This window comes from Ictalurus furcatus, chromosome 26 (assembly GCF_023375685.1).
Source record: "Ictalurus furcatus strain D&B chromosome 26, Billie_1.0, whole genome shotgun sequence".
Taxonomy (NCBI): Eukaryota; Metazoa; Chordata; class Actinopteri; order Siluriformes; family Ictaluridae; genus Ictalurus; species Ictalurus furcatus.
The window spans coordinates 15,119,342-15,140,356 of record NC_071280.1 but is presented as its reverse complement, the minus strand read 5'-3'; the positions used below and the strand labels follow the sequence as shown (position 1 = coordinate 15,140,356).

General features: G+C 40.6%; 1 protein-coding gene across 2 annotated transcripts in view; it reads right to left on the bottom strand.

Moving 5' to 3' along the window:
• nlgn4xa (neuroligin 4 X-linked a) overlaps window positions 1-21,015 on the bottom strand; it is a 92,652-nt gene that overhangs the window by 70,894 nt on the left and 743 nt on the right. The window contains exons 2-3 of one of the 2 annotated variants that reach the window (XM_053615218.1): window positions 13,845-14,617; window positions 3,198-3,260 (exon numbers count right to left, since the gene is read on the bottom strand). In XM_053615218.1, the coding sequence (XP_053471193.1) occupies window positions 3,198-3,260; window positions 13,845-14,310 (529 nt within the window). In that variant the 5' untranslated portion in view covers window positions 14,311-14,617. The remainder of the gene's footprint in view (window positions 1-3,197; window positions 3,261-13,844; window positions 14,618-21,015) is intronic. The other variant, XM_053615217.1, reaches the window with a different exon arrangement.

The following is a 21,015-nucleotide window of genomic DNA, read 5'->3' as shown; positions in this document are numbered from 1 at the left end:
AGGTATGGTTGAAGAAGCTCGCTGTGTCCCGCTGTCATCAGTTCCCATACTCGCTCTGATGGCATTATGTGAGAGAGAAGGCAAGAAAGAGGAGTCATAATGAAGGAGTGAGCAGGGGGGTGACTCTGCAGTGCTTGCGCCATGGACATTCATCATTGCCAGGACAGCCTGAGGGGGATAATATATTCCCCCATGGGCTGTATGGCGCCACACACATTACTCATCTTTATATGGCCAGAACAGGACAGAGCGAGGGAGAGAGACAGAGTAGGGTCATCTGAATTTTCCATCCATTTTAGCATTTCACAAAGTGTTAGTAGAGGACGGATGGAAATGGCTGTTAGTGGCCATGCAGAGGTTGCTGATGTTCCAGTTGTGCAATAGCTAGCTTTCCAGTCCACCTGTTCAGCAGTAACTGCCATACTGAGGAAATGCAACAGTTGTAACACTAATATGACATTTTCTAAGATGTAATTCCCTTCATAGGTCTTTAGCGGTTACAGCAATTTTAGCCATCATAAATAAATGATTGCCAGTTGGATTTCACTATCTCATCATCAAACAAGTCAAGCATAGCCTATGGACAAAAGCTGGCACTACTTTTGATATCATCTCACCGGGCCTCTATCTTTGAGTTTTAGAGTTTGATGTCACTTTGTAATAAAGCCATTAAGCGAACACTTCAGGCCTCCCGTTCAATCTGCATGTAAACCAATTAAGACGCCACTTCCAGGCAGGTTCCTTTCGTTCGTTAATTCTCAAATGAGCCCTCTCGTAGCCATTAATTTTCAAACAAGGTCTTCTTTGCGGCATAACGTTCTCAAAGGCGATACAGGGATAAAATGATGGGGAAAAAAAAAGAAACAAAGCGAATTAAAAAATGAAGGCTTTTAGGTACTCTTTCATAACTAAACCTAGAAGGAACTCGAGTGCATTAATTAATTAACTCCAGTATTGGAGTTCTATATGGCAAAGCTAGAGCCTTGAGGGAACCAGAGTAATTCAGTGCCACTGCAGATGCACATGTAGTCAGAGAACATGAATTATGCCATCCTGCAAACTGCTGGGGTTTAAATTCATTTTGAAAACCAGGGTTCACCCAGACATTTGGTTCTGTCGGGGATGTGGCTCTGGTTAATAAATGAATCTACTCTACAGTGCGGTAAATTGCCTGACTGGCTGATTTTCATTAGCAAGATTAGCAGGTTAAAACGTTTCTCTTGCTGTGATTATCCTTTAAAAGTGTCGGTATATTTTCCAGCCTAGCACAATAACTGGTTTTGTCATCCTTGCATATGATCTGATATGTAATTCTGGGATATACAACATGCTATATATACTGTACATATATGATACTATTCAAACCAGGAGGTTTTTCGAATGTTGTAGGCATAAAATAAAGATATTTATAACGTACCAAATCGAACGCAGCATTTTAAATATCACTTTGGCTTAATAAAAAGCAATCGTAGTTCGCTTTCAAAGGGAACTCAACATTGCGTGAGCTTCACACTGTGGGAAGTGACCTCACGAGTGACCGGTATCTGAAGTCTGCGTGAAATCACTGCCGTGGTCAGGTGACATGGCAATTTCGCGTGTTACGTGACTATAAAAAAACGGTACCTGTGAACCACGTCATCAGTCTTATTATCTTCAGCGAAAGACGTCATTTGTGTGGTGAACGCTCACCAAAAAAAAGACTCATTTCCTCCCTATTTTAAAATATATATATATATATATATATATATATATATATATATATATATATATATATATATATATCTTTAGTTTCTATCCCTTTAAAACTAAAAAAGAAAAGTATGAGTCCGAGAGAGTTCAGGAAGTGTGCTACTCCTTGCTCCCGTTTCATTACCCGTTGAGTGTTTTCCTGTTACAGCATGCCCTGTCATGTTTTATTCCTTACTTACTTCTTCTATTTTTCATAAATATAGAATAGCAAATGCTTCAGCATGTTTACTGACATACAGTAAAACACTCACAAAGTACAAGTAGCCTTCGTTTGCCTCTACCATAGACAAAATATATTAGTTCTGCTGCAAAATAACTCACAAACTGTGTACAAAAATAACCTTGGGAAGAAGTTCAAGAGTAGCTTTTTTTTGTGTGTGTGTGTGTGTGTGTGCAAACACAGCAAAGGCCTCATATCGCTTGGCTTACTCATATGTGTATTATACAAGTCAGACAAAATATATACACCATCATGACCTCCATTAGCAACCAGCCTATATGCAAAGGTAAATATGTACACAAATGATTGTATGCCACGTCTTCAGTCACCATATTGGCGGTTATAATTAGCAAACAGCCTCTATTGTAGAGGGTTGGATAGAAAAACTAGACTGTGCCCACTGAATGTTTACATTTGGTGGAGGCTTTTTATCCCAGGGAACCAGCTTTATTCAAAAATACAAAGTTGGCTCTCCTGTGCTAGTTCTGAGACTTGAACTCACAAGCTTTCTATAGAACAGTACATTTTGGCTACTACTACCATATCTAATACTGTTGTCTGAAAGCTGACTGTCCAAGAGTTGAGCCATGCAAAAGGAGCGAGCTGTTAATATTACAACCAGAAAACACATTTATAGGACACGGATTGAGGCAGGAGTTACGAATGAACAGATTCCAATCGTCAAAATCACACAGGTTAGTGTTCATGCTTTGACGAGCAATGAAAGAAAGGGGGAAACAATACAACAGAATTTCTCTGAGGCGGTAAAGAGAAGAGGCATGCAGACTTTTGAGTGGAACAACTTGTTACTTTGCAGCACCAGGGGAAGGGACTGTCTTTTAGACTGCTAAAGCTATATATAAGCATATAAATTTATATTGTTCATTTTGTTCTCACAGGCGAACCTGGCCTTATATTTTATATAAATGTATATAAAATATATATATATATATATATAGATGTTTCATACTGTTACACAGTCCTCCGACTCTGTGCTAAGTATGTCCAAAAAAGGAAAGAGGATCAAAAACGGAAAAAAAGAAAAACAAGGAAAAGCTGAAAGATGCATATACGCACCTCCGTAGTGGGAAATCAGGGAAAGCCAAATCAAAAAATACAAAGTTTCGTTCTCATGCATGCGTATCAGGCTTCATGGAGTCGACTTTTATTTTTATTTATTTATTTATTTGTTTATTTTTTAATAGGGGAAAAAGACGGAAAAAAATACCTTTGTCTTCGCCACCCTCATTATTGGTGAAATCGGCACGTTGATTGTAAGTGTTGGCTCCTACTGTCGACAACAGGAGAAAAATAACACAGGGGATAAAGGGGGAACAGACTTTTAAGAACAGCTGGTGTTTTTTTTTTTCGTTGTGTTTTTATAAAAAAAAATAAAAATAAAAAAAATTGCCCAAAATACAATACAAAAATTGTTTAACCTTTTGGTTGCATCTGCTAACAAATCAAATGAATGGTCCCACATCGATATCCTAAGCTTCAGTGGATAATCTCACCTGGATACTGTAGATTTGTTCCTGCTGGTGTAATCATAAAGCTCATCCCCAGACTCTTATTCACACCCTTTCAACACATCTAGTACTGCTTGTCTTTATAGTATACAATCGTAGAAGAGTAATGATCCATAATCTGATTCTCCGATGTCACCCAGAAGAGCACGAGTTCCCTTTTCCTCTCAAGGTTTCTACCTCATGACATCTCAGGGAATCTCTCTGGCTTGCCTATTAACAATGTAAATCAACATCTGGATTTCTCGAAAGCTGCTTTGCAACAATGTCTATTAAATACGCTACAGAGATAAAATGAGATTGAACTGAGATATGTATTAATACTACTATTAAAACTAGTCTCTGAGAATATAGACATTGACTTCAAATTTGGGTTAGTACAGAAGCACTAAAGTCCTTACCTTTATTAATCATGGTCTTAAACAAAAGAATCTCCTTCATATGTGAAGACATTTTTTTTTTTCCAGTCTTGAAAACAAGCTAGAGATGGACAGTAACGTAATGCTATAAATATTCGTTCAAACGTTCAACCAGTGAATCATCTTTTGATCATCAAGTCATTCCAAATGTGGACAACAACACGGCAGCCAATTACTTGATTAGCATCTTTGCTAGGCCCTTACTGAGATAAAGGTTAACTGAGCAAAACTCTGTGTTCTGTCCATGACCTTATCCAGAATAATTATATCTGCCTGCCAGCTGATACCAAAAACAAAAACTATAAGACATTAATAGCAAAAAGGGCAGATCCTAGATCTCAGTAAGGGTTCATGTTAAATTCAAATATCCCAACAGTGCCCAACCAGCCCCCTATAGTCCTGCTAATACCAAATTACAGCATTCATTTTAGCCATGTTAACAATTCTTAGTTTTTTAACCGGTGTGTATTTTTGCCCTCACAGTAAAAATATTTAAACTATTAAAGTTTAAACTATTTTGCAACATTAACTAAGCTACCTAAATTCAGCACTGCGCTAACATCAGCCAGCTAAGCGGCTAGGTTAGCCCATGTTATTTCTTCAGAAACTGTTTGACTTTAGTAGCTACCCAAGTCTATTAACAAGCCAATTTTAGTCTAAATAGCTTTTAGTCAATCTACATCAGAAAAAAAAGTAGGCTAATTACTATATTACATAATGTAGTAAGCTGGTTATTGCATTGTATACGATTAAAACTAGCAGCCATATTTGCGAGTAACAAGTGTTACCCTAGATGAGTGACTACTGTTCAATAACTTGGGGAGGGAAATAATAAAAGCTGAAACGAGTGCAGATAGCCATATTTAAACTAATGCCGTCGCATACGGTTTTAAAAACGGTACACATGACGAAGTACTCAGCTCTCAGCAGGATAGCTGGATGTAACGGTATTACGTATGGACTACACATCCACCATACACACTATGACCATCAGGAATCCGTATACTGTAACAACTATTGGAATTTGAGGTTTCAATGGTTGCAAAAGGTCTACGATTTTGGGCTTGACTTTAACAATTATCTGTGTCACAGTATTGCTGAATTCTTGATTCTAATTGGTGTTTCTATTACACCATGTCAGTGGTGCCAGCTGCAAAGGGACTAATTCTAATACGTTATCATTTCTATAGCAGGATTTCGCGATCGCAGAAATGAACGCAAAATCAAACAAACGTCCGCAATATTCAGAGGAGCTTGCAATTTTTTCAAAATGACCACAGATTTGGGCCAAGACGCGTCGTGTGACGCCATCACAACGCGCATTCACCCAAATCCCTCTTCGATTCATGTGCGTCGAACATGAGTACGGCTAAAAGGTCTCATTTTCCGACGAGCATCACTGTGAAAGACCGTGCAAAACTATTTTGTGCAAATGAGATTTCGCCAATTCGAGCGGTTTTCCGCCAAAAAAAAAAAAAGCACAAAAAACTTTACACAAATAGACAATACACATAGACTGGGGTTTTTTTTTTGTTGTTGTTTTTGTTTTTTTTAAGGTGTACAATTGTAAAATATGGTGACGTCTTCAACACAACAGTGCAGGAAAATAAAAATTATTTGAAACTATTAAACTTGCATGTGAAATTATATTTACTTTGCATAAGGAAGTGACACAATATTTGTCTTCCTTTTCTTCTTTTACATGACGCAAGCACGTGTCTGATTATAGAATTTTATTTTATTACTGGTTATTATTTCAATGCCTTTAAATACTAGAACAAAAACAGAGGAATTGGACGGCTCCAACATGCATCTGCGACGCTCAGAAATAATCATTCTGTAATTAATTTCGTAATCATAGTCTTGCACTGACCCAGTCAACATCTGCATGAACAAAAGAATGAGAGAGGAAGCGGTCACTCTATAATAATGCTTTTCCATCAGTCTCTGCTGTTAGGATGTGGTAGGAGGATTACAGCATATGAGTCACTGAGAACAACATTACTGATGTCTCTTTCAATGTTCTCTAAACTCTGATGGCTTTTCTGATAGACTTCGTCCGGGGGTGCATTTGGTCTAAAACATGACCAGCGCTATTGGCACCTCTGAGACAAGTGAAATTAGCGTATCATGCCAGAATGTGACTACAGACCGTGACATCATCAGATGGGGAGAGAGATGACTCAGTAACGACGTCTGCACCATTATCGGTTATGTCGATATGCGTCAGAGAGGTGCAGCTTACTTTGTGCTACGAATGTATTGATCTAGGACGAATTGATTGGAGGTCACTATTTATTTATGCTGATAATTAAAGCAGCATGACGGCGTGCTAGAGGGAAGCATCGGTCAGGAGTTTAAAATGCTGCCTCAATGGCGTCTGAGAGAGAGGATTACTGGAAATGGAAAAAATTTATTAGCAGTACTCGCACTAAATGAATAGCAATCATGAAAACACACAGGAGTTAGAGGAACTGCTAAGTAAATACACAAACTGTGTGAGCCTGTGTGTGTGTGTGTGTGTTTGTATGCTTGCGTGCATGCATGGTTGCCCTCATTTCCTGTCCTGGCTCATGGACATTTCATTGCCACAGCTCACACGCCACTAGTTTGCTGTCAGAGGCAGGCCTGTTTCTATTTTCCCTCGGTCATCTTATCACTGCAACACATTCCCCTGCTTCAGGCGATACAGCTGTGTTTCCAGTCCATCTAAGCGTACTTGGATATATTTAACACCTAACTGGATTGACTCATCAAACTCAGTAAGGCTCTAAACAATCTAGAAAATTCATTCTATCTGCTTTCACTACAAAATTAACCCATAACCATGTCTTTGCTGACCAAGAATTCAAATATAAATGATATGGCCAAAAGTATGCGGACACCTGACCATCACACCCATATGTGATTCATCCCTAAACTGTTGACACAAAGTTGGAAGCACAACAAGTGTCTAGAATGTCTTTATATTAAGATTAAGATTTGAACTCCAAACAAATCAGAGATTCAGAGAAAATATAATTTTCTATTAATTATATACTGACTGATTTTTTTTAATCTCTCGTTTTAGTCCTCTTATACCACAGCAAATTGCCACCGATTAAAATGGTAAATGGTCTGCACTTATATAGAGCGTTTTTAACCTTAGCGGTTCCAAAGCACTTTACACTGTGTCTCATTCACACACTCACACACCAATGGTAGCAGAGCTGCCATGCAAGATGCTAACTTGCCATCTGGAGCAACTTGGGGTTCAGTGTCTCGCCCAAGGACACTTAAGCATGTGGAGTCACGCGGGCCGGGAATCGAACCTCCAACCCTACGCTTAGTGGACAACCCGCTCTACCCCCTGAGCGACAGTCGCCCACAGTGATTACATATTGTTTGTTACATTTATTTAAAAGTCATACTTTTTATCCTTTTATAGTTACATTTTATGTTGTTGAACATCAGTGATACAAGTTCCTGTTAGTTAATAACACAAAAAAAAACAACACCACCCACACGAAAAAGAAACAGCAAAGTTCTCTGCACTGAAGTTCTTTTATGTAAAACTGACACAGGAGAGTCCTTCCATAAATGTTCAATTACTATCTTATTTAAGACGGCTTCACCATATCGAGTCTACATTTTTCGCTGATAAATAACAACACGTTTTTAAAATCTATTTATTATTATATTAGGTTACGTGACGTATCTGGCATGCAAGTCCCACTGTAAGCTGTTACTATGGAAATGATAATGGATTCGAACAAGCGCATTAATATAAACCTTGCAGCTGGAACTACTGTCAGAGCTGCTGTTACGGAAAATTAATCAGAAGTGAGAATTCAATAGTGCTGAGGTATAAAAAAAAAATACAGCTCGAAGTTGTGTACTTGAACACATAAATAGGGGTATTGTGATATTGAAAAAAGAAACCTACGCATTTATGATGTTATTAACTATCATGCATTTATTATTATTATTATTATTATTATTATTATTATTATTATTATTATTACTATACTATTTTCTACTATGCTAAAAACTAAAATAAATAGCCTAGGTATAACGTAACATCCTGGTGAAACCTATGCAAGAGATTACTATTAAATATTGCCAAACTGCCATGCCCTCTCCTACACTCAGCATTATTTTTATTTTCATGAAGATTAAAATATTGGCACCCCTGCCTTCGTACGGATCTGCAGGCCAACAACCTATCTGTGTCTAATGCTCAATAAAAGTCATTGACAAGTGACGCTACCATGTCAGTGATTCACATTTTAATGTAAGATCGAAGGTGATGTTTTCATTTCATTTCAAGCCACTTTTCAAACAGTACTTCACTAACAGATCGAATGTTTCAAACTATTTTGCTCATCATTAGCGAATACTAGACAAAACATGCAGTTTGGCTTCAGTATCACGGCACTGATAACCACATGGCCACTGCACTGTAAGGGGGTTGTAATAATTACACATAATAGAGATAGCTATCTGAGGGTCTGTTCCATAGGGAACCACATACTGTTGCATGACATCTAGCATTTCCATCCCATGGAGATTCTTCATACAAGCTCTGTTTCAGCATTTACACAAAGCGGCTATTATGCCGCTTTGTGGGGTGGGGGGGTGGGGGGAAGGGGGGAGGGAGGGGTTGTCGGAGCTTGCTGGAGGTAACAAGCAGTGATTTATCAGAACTGCTCTTTTCCTATTTCCCTCTCTGCCTCTGTGAATGGCTTGTTTTGAACGACTGCCCGATGGAGAGCGGACGCAGCAAATGCTCGCAATTAAAGAGTGGAGAGAAGCCCGCTGCGGCATTGTCTGCTCACCCAGAACACGCCCCGCCCACGCTCAGGCTTTCATTCTGATTAATTCCTGATGAAATAAAATGTCCCTCTGCATTCACATTGCTCGTTGCGTAAAGGGGTCCTTCGCTTCTCTTCAGTGCCATTTCTAATGTACTGTAGACAAGGGAAGATGCACAAATGAACAAGCAAATTGCAAAATAGCCTAGAGAGCATCATCCATCTGCAAGACAATAAGGCCATGATTCAGTACAGGTGTACGAAAACATTGTGCAAACTTGATACCGTGCATGCTGATCTACTAACATGGTCTAAAGACGATTGTGTCTCGTCTCGTCTGATTGCCCTAATGGGCAATATGCAATAGCGATGTGACGGTATGAAAGTTTTATATCACGATTATCATGACCAAAACCATCACGGTTATCAGTATTATCACGGCATTGTGCTGAAAATGTGCTGAAAATGTGCAAAAATACTGATACACACACTGAAATCATTTCAACAGGTTTTAGATTTGACTATAAAGTGATAGATGGTTGTCACTAGGCTTGCTGCGATTGTTTAGTTCAGTTAGAGAACATGGCGGAAGGTAGTGACAGCACTCGGGAGAATTTCTAACCTGCCAAGAGGACCAAATCCGAAGTGTGGTCATATTTTGGATTTTATAAAAATACTGAGGGAAACTTAATAGAAGATGGTAACCCTGACTGCAGAGCTTGCTAGAAGAAAGCTGCTGCGAAAGGGGGCTTTGGCACTTCGTTGGCGCTTTTCCCTCTTTATCCCTCGCTTTTAAATCGCTTATGAATACCCGTGTGGCCGCGCGGGCGCATTTCACTTTCGGTTTCGAATTAGAGGCAATTCGGGGATGGTGGGTTCCATATTATTGATGAAAAACACAACAACAACAAAACAGTACAATGACAAACTCACTTATATTAAACCAAATCTTCCACCATCGTCTTGTCAGTCGGCTCGCCTCACTCTTCCTATCGGTCGGCTTGCCTCACTCTTCCTATCGGTCGGCTCGCTTCACTCTTCCTGTTGGTCGGCTCGCTTCACTTTTCCTGTCAGTCTGCTCACCTCACTCTTCCTGTCAGTCGGCTCACCTCACTCTTCCTGTCATTCGGCTTGCCTCACTCTTCCTGTCATTCTGCTCTCCCACTCTTCCTGTCATTCTGCTCACCTCACTCTTCCTGTCAGTCAGCTCGCCTCACTCTTCCTGTCATTCTGCTCGCCTCACTCTTCCTGTCATTCTGCTCGCCTCACTCTTCCTGTCAGTTACCTCGCCTCACTCTTCCTGTCATTCTGCTCGCCTCACTCTTCCTGTCATTCTGCTCGCCTCACTCTTCCTGTCATTCTGCTCGCCTCACTCTTCCTGTCAGTTACCTCGCCTCACTCTTCCTGTCATTCTGCTCGCCTCACTCTTCCTGTCAGTCAGCTAGCCTCACTCTTCCTGTGATTCTGCTCGCCTCACTCTTCCTGTCATTCTGCTCGCCTCACTCTTCCTGTCAGTCAGCTCACCTCACTCTTCCTGTCATTCTGCTCACCTCACTCTTCCTGTCAGTCAGCTCACCTCACTCTTCCTGTCATTCTGCTCACCTCACTCTTCCTGTCATTCTGCTCACCTCACTCTTCCTGTCATTCTGCTCACCTCACTCTTCCTGTCAGTCAGCTCACCTCACTCTTCCTGTCATTCTGCTCACCTCACTCTTCCTGTCAGTCAGCTCGCCTCACTCTTCCTGTCAGTCAGCTCACCTCACTATTCCTGTCATTCTGCTCGCCTCACTCTTCCTGTCAGTCAGCTCGCCTCACTCTTCCTGTCATTCTGCTCGCCTCACTCTTCCTGTCATTCTGCTCGCCTCACTCTTCCTGTCAGTTACCTCGCCTCACTCTTCCTGTCATTCTGCTCGCCTCACTCTTCCTGTCAGTCAGCTAGCCTCACTCTTCCTGTGATTCTGCTCGCCTCACTCTTCCTGTCATTCTGCTCACCTCACTCTTCCTGTCAGTCAGCTCACCTCACTCTTCCTGTAATTCTGCTCACCTCACTCTTCCTGTCATTCTGCTCACCTCACTCTTCCTGTCATTCTGCTCACCTCACTCTTCCTGTCATTCTGCTCACCTCACTCTTCCTGTCAGTCAGCTCACCTCACTCTTCCTGTCATTCTGCTCACCTCACTCTTCCTGTCAGTCAGCTCACCTCACTCTTCCTGTCAGTCAGCTCACCTCACTCTTCCTGTCATTCTGCTCACCTCACTCTTCCTGTCATTCTGCTCGCCTCACTCTTCCTGTCATTCTGCTCGCCTCACTCTTCCTGTCAGTCAGCTCACCTCACTCTTCCTGTCATTCTGCTCACCTCACTCTTCCTGTCAGTCAGCTCACCTCACTCTTCCTGTCAGTCAGCTCACCTCACTCTTCCTGTCATTCTGCTCACCTCACTCTTCCTGTCATTCTGCTCACCTCACTCTTCCTGTCAGTCAGCTCACCTCACTCTTCCTGTCATTCTGCTCACCTCACTCTTCCTGTCAGGAATGAAATCTGACTCCTGCTGATCTGTGCTGCGAGTCTGACTCATTCGGCTCACGGTGAATTGAGCATACGCATTCATTTTTTAATTGTAACATTTTCATGCTCAGAAAACAACTGCACCTGCGTCAGACTCATGCTGGGTGTGTGTGGACAGCATTTATCATGAGTTTTACAAATCACGATATTCACACACGGTTTTAATGATAATTAAATTAGCCAGGAAGTCAAATTATGACTTAATATTAGCAAAGTAAATTTGGTTTCATATTAAAATATTGTCCATATGTTCGCACAATTATGACATCAGCAATTAAATAGAGCAGGTGGCATTCTTATGTACCATATTAGCATAAAACTTGCTAATATCTGAACTACTTTATTCATTTATTCATATTGTATTAAGCAATTTTTTGTACCGTATCACTACCGACACCATTTATCTATAATTACAAAAACAGAATTTACATATTGTTTCCCCCCGCCTCCTAGTTTGCATGTGATATAATTCACCAATTTATTCTTTGTAAATCACACACAGTATGGGCACTTGTGCATGCAGTTTATCCCATTGCACACTAATCAGGGTTTAAGTATTGGGCTCTGGAAAGAATTGCAGCTGAACCCGGTTTACCATGCTAGCCCTGTACTCCGGCTTCTTTCTTAAAGCAGATGTTGCATCAACAGGCCATTTTGAATCTGCATAAAGCTTAATTTCATCTAGAAGGAGCAAGATGTTTTGACATTACTTGAGATTTCAAAAGGGCAATTGTGTGAACCAAAGCATGATCGGCGGGCCGCCTCTGAGTTTTTTAGCTCTAAGTCTTTTTTTAAAGCATAAATAGACTCGCCTGCCATGTTTCCTGTAAGAGGACCAGACTTTAAACAAGTTATCATGCACCTTTAACAAGACCAGAGCCCACAAATTAACATATCTCTACATATTCAGTAAATATTAGCGGCGTAACGCAATGCCACTATCTATATCTGTTTCATGCTCCAAATATCCATGTCTGTATCTGTATTTGGATTTAAACCCAAAGTCGGTGTGGCTTTAAACCATCCCACCAATACACCAACAACGGAAAACATTTTTGTCTATCCCTGCCTGCAATCATTTCTAATCAATTTAATTGGTTCTACTTCGCAAAATATGAACAAACTAGTGGATTAATTTGAACCACCACAGCCCTGACTAGACAGTTACTAAGGATGAGTAAGTAAATGCCGTAAATGTTAATGAACGTGGTCTTTGTTTGACCACAAACGCCCGCATGAATGGAAAAACTTCCTGCTCTCGTCTCAACCTGATGCCATGTTAACACTTCTGGCATGAATTCTAACATAAAACCAAATAGTGCTCCTCCTATTCATATCTGTATCTGTATCTCTTTAGAACAAATTATCTGTTCGTGCTGAATAATATAATTGTAAGTGTTGATTTATAATAATAGGGTTTGACTAGTTACTTGAATATATTTTAACACTGTATAGAACCTTTCAGGTTACCATCGAATCAAGATGTACATAGACTCTCTAGTACTCCGGTACTTCTTAGAATTACATGTGTTCAAACTTTCCGCATTATTTCAAAGTTATAGCTGATTCTTGCTGGAAAGAAGCAACTGTAACACTATTGCAATTTTAAGAACCTCACTTAAAGCCTCAGTGGCTGCAAAGGGCATAATAATATTCAGCACTGTGACGGCAATAACTTTATTTCCTGCAGCTCCACTGCACTGGTATATGGTGCATACTTATTTGCCGAGCCAGAATCAAAGTGGCAGCCCTCCAGTTGCTAGTCAGCAGTCCTAACAACTCAGCTATCTGCACCATCTTTGTTAGTAAGCCGCAGACCCCTCGCAGGAAGATATGCAGAGATTATTTCATGCCTGCTGAGTCACGCAGGCCTTCCACATGGTTCAAGAATCGAGCCCCTGACAAAACATGCCAGTAACAGTACAGCATCAAGGTGGAAATGAGTGCAGAATCTGTTGTCCTTGTATTAATGTGTGCTATTCATTCATATATCCCATGTCTCTTGTTAATATCTCTGATTATTATTTATTTAAGCAAGTTCAGCGGACATCTACGCTGTATGTTTCCAGTCAAGGTTTAGCACTAAATATAATGAGTTTAAAAAAACACCACACTGAATCGGAGAAAATGTTTACGCCGGCATTTTCTTTTACATTTAAACCAACGAGAATCATTTTGTGGCGTAGGCCACACCCAGATAAGCACCAAGCATGTATCCACCTTTGAAAAGCTGTGTTGTGATAGTTGGTGTTTATGAGGTCTCACTCTGCTTGAGCTTCACAGCTGAAGAAAATCAATACTGTTAAGATCTCTTTTGAGAGCCTCAGCAGCTCCCTTGCCATTGAGCCAAATGCTTTCTGGGGTTCTGAGGTCTGATTCTTATTTTTTTTTCCCTTCAGTATTCTGGTAACTATATCAACTTTCAGTACATTCTGAGACTTCTGCAGGGTTCATTGCCATGATGGTTTGAAAGGAGTGTACCAAATTGCGATTTTTCAGAAATCAAGTAATTGCGAGGATAAATCTAACAAGAAATCCTCTTCAAATAGTTGAAACAACAAAAGTAACATACCATCCTCAGTGGGCACATAGATGTTCAGGTATAGACAGTCTTCACTTTGGTCCTGCACGTAGGTTACCACTGTATCCAAGTTGGCAGTGAACCATACAGGTAACATATCATTGAGTAAAAAGCGATCTTCCAGAAACTGGGGACACACTGGGGCGAACTGAGTGGCATTTCGGATCCCCGGCCAAGACATTGGCGGCTCTGGAGGCTGAAACCTCCTCTCGCCTATGGGCGGCAGAGCGTAGGGAATCCCCAAGTACTGTTCCACAGGTCCCAAAATCTCATTGGGCAGTGATGTTTTTAAGCCTCTCAACTTGCCGTAGTTTGTAGTGACAACTGGATACTGTTGTCCCTGGGCCACTGCTAAGCAAGAAGCTACCACTACTACAATCCAACAGATTCGGTGTAGATTGGTAAATGGCGGGACCATGGTTGTAGGTATCCATGTGGTTCCTCCTTGCCGTGACATGGTCCAGCTGAGGTTGGGGAGACGAAGATATCTACGGTCCTATAATCCCACCTGAACAGATGAGGTGAAACCCCTGTCTCAGGCTATGATGGGCAACTTATAGGCAAGACACCCTCCAATCACATCACCAACACTAGAACCCCCCATCCCAAGGAAACGGGTCTTGTTTGGTGTGGTAGCTTTAATTCTGTCAAACAGCTACCCCTTGATAGAAACAAAAAAATGTAGCTCTGTCTTCTTGGCTTCCAGTCTTCCAGTGCAACTACTTTCCACTCTTCACTCCATCTTCACTCCATCCGTGGTTTGCCTGCAGGACAAACAGTAAAATCTATTAAAATTCATGCTTACTGACACTGACAAACACAGCATAGTGGAAATACCTTAAGTCAAACTTCAAGTCAAACCAGACAGTAAGCCTGCAATGCTTATGCACACTCAGCACAGCCGTTCCAAGTCAGCTCACATGATCGCAGTTGAAACTGGGATCTACCATTTTGAAATATGATTCTCATTGCAGATACCCACAGTTTGTAAACAGTCTAGAAAACTGAGCATCAAATATCCACGTTAGATGTGGAATAGTTGCAACGCAACCATAAAACACAATCGATCTGTTTCCCAGTCACTACAACCGGGCAATCAAAAAGGTTACTCATCTACTCCGAAAAGTCTTACTGTGACTAATTTACTCTCTATGGTTGAACATTTGGATGGGAAATTAAGATGTCCAAAGTTTTTTTTCCTTTCTTTCTTTCACTTCTGCAGTAATTTGAACATCCTCACATTAATATCCATTAGTCATCACTTTAATTACAAGTTCATCAAGATCACTAATTACAGATTTATTACTAAGGATGCTTCCATCTTGGTTTCATGATGAAAGGCTATTAGTTTGCCACACTGCTTAGGCACTGCCTGAACTCTAGATCAGCTCATCAGGAGATGTTTATATATATATATATATATATATATATATATATATATATATATATATATATATATATATATATATATATATAGCTTGTTTAACATCTGAACATCCCGTTCCAGCTTTAATCCCCCTTTACTCTTACAATAACCTCCACTCTTCTGAGAAGGCTTTTCATTAGATTTTGGAGCATGGCTATGGTGATTTGTCCATTAAGCCACAAGAGGTCCAAGAGGCACCAATGTCAGATGAGGAGGCCTGGGGTGCAATCAACAATCCAATTCATCTTAAGGTGTTCAACAGGTTTGATCAATGACAGTCCCCCTGTACACAAATCGAGGTCCATAAAGACATGGTTTGCCAAGGTTGATGTTGAAATTGAGTGGCCTGCACAGAGCTTATACAGACATGTCGAACCATTTCTTCATGCATTGTGCACAGGGGCATTGTCATGCTGGAACAGGTTTGGGCCCCTTAGTTCCAGTGAAGGGAAATTGTAATGCTACAGCATAAAAAGACATTCTATACAATTGTGTGCTTTCCACGTTGTGGCAATAGTTTGGGGAAAAACCACATATGATTGTGATGGTCAGGTGTCACCAACCTTTTTTCCATATAGTGTATATAAAATGCAAAATCTTTCAGCTTTCAGAATGGATTCAGACCTACCAACCTTTACGCATTTTTTTGGTAGGAACTCTGTATTTTTACTTTGTACATAATTTTGAACTCTCTGATATTTACAGTAACCACCAGGTTCTTGGGGAACAACTGCTGCTTGTCTGTTTTAGTTACAGGACTTTTGTTCAGCAGCCTTAAAGATTTAGTCCTACAATAAAACAAAAAAGGAAGCCATTTTCCTAACGAGGGTCTGAGGTGACCTGGATGTCTGATCTAAGACCAGATTCCAATGCCTGAATACTAGACTTAGTTATAACATTGGAAACCACAAAGGTGACCACAGATCAGTGCATTCAGAATGATCTGCTGCAGCACGTCTAAAGCACATGCTGATTTTCCAAGAAAGCGAAAGTGTGGAACGAAGTTAATGGCAGTTATGCATCTTGCAGAGCAATCTGAACAGATGGAGGATAATGGTTCTCGTGAGAAGTTGAGTGCTCAAGCAAAGCAAAGCAGCTATAATACACTAACTGAGATCCTCACATTAAATTAAACTTGTCGTGGGACGTACCATCTCAAAATGTTTTACTATAGTACATAATACCAATGGTTACTAGAGGAACCATAGACACTGCTACCTGATGAGTGTAAAAAAAAAACAAAAAACACACACACACAACTACAGGAAGCATCTGCTTGGACAATATTTACTCCATTCTCCAAAGATTAGATATTTATGACAGTGTTTTACATGGAGCTTGACCACTTTTAAACAATATGTATTTACCAGATACCACTGTTTTGTATATTTTGTCTTAAATATTCTTATTTAGAGTCTAAACTGGTTCCAGAAACTCTGTTATAATTATTCTGGTATCCGTTCGGTCTTTCTGTCCTCATGAATACTATGAATATTACCATAGGTTGAAATTTAAGGACCCTTCTCAAGCTCTGCTTCTATCCAGGCAGATGGGCCACAGTATTCCGCCTGTAATTTTGTTTCCATTGCAGTAAGGACACAGGAGTGGGGACAGTATAAAAATATTTACACCACGTTTTTCAGCAAGTCTAGGGGCATCCAGCATCTATAGAGGAATCAACAAGCTCTGAACTAGCATTGGAAGGTGTATTCCAAGTACAGACTGGTTTATTTGCACCTGTCTGGCACAGCGAGTTAAAAATTCATGGAAGAAGATCATAGATCTTAATTACTGCGCTGTAGCGGAGGTGGTGGCTTGATGGTTAAGGCTCTGGGTTACTAATTGGAAGGTCAGGGGTTCAAACCCTGGTGCAACCAGGCTGCCACTGTTGGACCCTTGAACAAGGCCCTTAACCCCCTCTGCTCCAAGGGTGCTGCATCATGGCTGACCCTGCACTCTGACCCCAACTTCCTAGTATGCTGGCAAGAAAAGAATTTCACTGTGCTATAATGACCAATATACACTCATTATCATTATTAGAGAAGCTGGTTCAAGAAGAAAATGAGAAACTAAGATGGCTAATAATGTTTGAGAGGTTTTTTTTTTTTTTTTTTGAACATTATGCATCAACCAAATGTTATAATAGACATGACAAAAGCTGGGTTTCCATTCAAACAGTGCAATTTTCAAACAAATTTATCAGCAAAGGTCAGCAAAAGAAAAAAAAAATGCCATTGAAGCTGTGCTTCCATTATTTTCATTAAAGAAAAAACCTTTGACACATTTCTTCTTTATAGCTAGGCCATCGATTCCACCTCAGCCAAGCAAAAACACATTTTTTCGTATATTTTATTTTGGCCTTTTGGGTTTTATTTATTTATTTATTTATTCATGTGTTTTAAATTTCCATAAAAGAACTGGATGGAAACCCTCATGTTGGATCATTAAAATAATTAACAAAATGATAATAGATACTCCTTAGCTGATGTTTAATTGCAAAATTACAAAAGCCTTAGCAATTAAAAATGTCAGCAGATGTAATTCCGAAAAAGTTGGGACAGTATGGAAAATGCGCAAAAAAACAAACAAACAAAAAAAACAACCAAAGAGAGTCATTTGCAAATTTAATTTACCCTGTACTATATTCAAAACACATTGTTGACACACTCGAAACAAAGTTGGGACAGTCGACTGTTTATCACTGTGGAACATCACCTTTTGAACGCTGAGTGAAGACACCAGTTGGTTAAGTTTAGCAAGCGGAATTTTCCCCCATTCATCCGTTATCCATTTCTTCAGCTGCGCAACTGTACAGGGACTTTGTTGCCTTATTTTGCGCTTCATAATGCGCCACATATTCTCAATCGGAGACAGGTCAGGACTGCAGACAGGCCATGCTAGCACCCGCACTCTCTGCTTACGCAACCGTACACTTGTAATCCAGACAGAATGTGGTTTGGCGTTGTCCTGCTCTGGATGGCAGTGCATGTTTTGTCCAAAGGTTTACCAAAGTATTCCCGAGCCCATGTCGGGATATCCATTACAGACTCATGACGGTTTTTAAGACAGTGACGTCTGAGGGATCGGAGATCACACGCATTCAGACGTGGTTTTCGGCCTCGACCTTTACACATCAAGATTTCACCAGATTCCTTGAATTTTTTAATTATATTGTGCACTGTAGAAGGTGAAATGCCCAGAATCCTACTGCTTTCTCTTTGGGGAATGTTGTTCTCAAAGCGTTTATTATTCGCTGATGCATCTGTTGGCAGATTGTCGAGCCTCGACACTTGAAGGACTAGGCCTTTTTGGAGACTCCTTGTATACTATGATTGCCTCACCTGTTTCACATCACCTTCTTATTTCAACTGATCACATCACTATTAGTCCTAAATTGCTCCTGTCCCAACTTTTTTGGAACGTGTTGCATGCATCAATTTCAAAATAAACATTTATCTTCAAAAATCTATGCAGCTGATTAGATAAAACATCAAATACCTCAGCTTTATACGTTTCTTGTTTAAACACAAGTCAAAGTACATTTACAATTCACTCTTTGTTTTTATTAGCATTTTCCATACTGTCCCGACTTTTTCGGAATTGGGGTTGTAGATATCTACTAAAAGCTATGAGTGTATGTGTGCGTTCTGGGTTCTGGATATCTGGACAGTGTCACTGGCAGCCTTGAAGGCCTGCTTCAGTGCCTCATTTATCCTCAAATGAAACGAGCCTGTGATATGAGAGAAGCCTCAGATGTGACACCCTTTTACGCTCATTTAAACCTCACATCCAAAGGCCTAAGTGAGAATAGCTAGAAGGTACAATTCACTGTGTGTGTGTGTGTGTGTGTGTGATAACTCATACGAATTTCAATGAAGGTATTGGGCTTTTCATTTGCATTTTAATTATTCTAAAGGATCTGGTAGAAGGCTGAGGGCCAGGGATCCGATCAAGTGTCAAGTGAGACAACCAGATGCTAGGGGTGAAGCTATTTTCCAGCTGGACCAGAAGAAGAAGAAAGAAGGAAACAAAGCAGGGTAAAAAAATCTGCCGTTGACCTTTGGGTGAACTTTCAAGAAGAGAAGTGACAGTTCCACTGCTCTAAACGAACCCGCTATCACCTATTCAACATGGCCAGCTCGATATTTTTCTTCCTGAGCAGAGCTCCAGCCACATCTTTCTAGCGGCTGAGAGAATGAGGACAAGGACCCCAGAGAGATGCAAGTGAATAGAGAGGAGGACTTATTCAAAGGTGACGGCTGTGTTGTGTTGTGTGGTGTTGAGGGCGATCCAGACCGAGAGAATGAGAGAGAGAGAGAGAAAGAGAGAGAGATGGCGCACTAGCACGTTTCAACTGCTGAGATATGGATCAGAAATAAATAACAACCCACCCTTATAGACAGAAGGCTGCGGTGAGAAAGAATCGGATCGGCTGCCTTTACATTTAAGAGTCACACACTAGGAGACAGGTCCCTGTGTGGTTGTTTAAAGAAATTGCACAGCTGTAGTCCAATCTGATTGGAAATCAATAGGTCTCAATCGCCTGCTTGTAAAGATAGATTTCTTCAGGCATGAGCCGTTTTTAGGATCCATATATATATATATATATATATATATATATATATATGTGTGTGTGTGTGTGTGTGTGTGTGTGTGTGTGTGTGTGTGAGAGAGAGAGAGAGAGAGAGAGAGAGAGAGAGAGAGAGAGAAAGGACTCTCATCTATGTGCAGATAAGACTTTATCTAGGGGCAAAATGACAAGCCAGGGAGTCACTCATGGAATCTAATCAACACACCAGAATAACACATTACTAAAATGTCGGAGGTCGGAGGTCATGTCATTAAGTTTCACCCATTCAGTGATATGGCATAGCAACATCACTAGCCTAGATTTCGAGGAATGTCATTTAAATGACGCTTTATGCATAATCATGAGTCAGACGACATGGAAGAAGCGCTGGAAGGCGTACAAGGTTAACGCGCATGCGCGGTTCTAGACGGGTGCCCTATTCGCACCTTGCTGCTTATGCAGATGTCCACAGTACCACCTTGCGGCTCAGTGCGGGAATATGTGTGTGTGTGTGTGTGTGTGTGTGTGTGTGTATGTGTGGAGAAAGTGGTGAGGGTTAGACCAGACCCGACCGGACACACTGCATCTAAAGAAGAGAGGCGACCTGTGTTTTGTTGCGCTCGAGACACTCCTGTCTCGAACCGGAAGCGTGCGTGTTTCTGCGTTTTTTCAAATAAGCAAGACGGTGCATGGAGTTTTCCATTGAGTTTTAATTAAAGATGCCATTGCTTCATGGCTTTATTACCCCATCCTGATCTTCAGTTTACCCCACTGCCTGTAACCCCATGCAATAACCTATTGAGCTATATCACAACATTATAACGTCACACTACAAAATAAAAATAAATAAAAAGTGCCACAGGTAAGTCATGCTGGTAAATTAAACCTGTGGCTTTTATAGATATTTATATAGCACTTTTTTTTTTTTGCTGGAGAGAATAAAATGCAGTTTGGATGAAACCAAAACCCGTGCATCACATTATCAGTCGCGCGCGCGCGGGCGCGGGTTAAATACTTCCAGTACACACGAACTCGTCTTATAGGACTGCGAAATAGATTTAAAAGTCAAATCCGCATCACAGAGTGTCATTACAGCATGCACGGCTGTCACAGTCCTCAATCTTTACAAAACAGGTATGCAAATGTTCACCGCAAAAAAAAAAAAA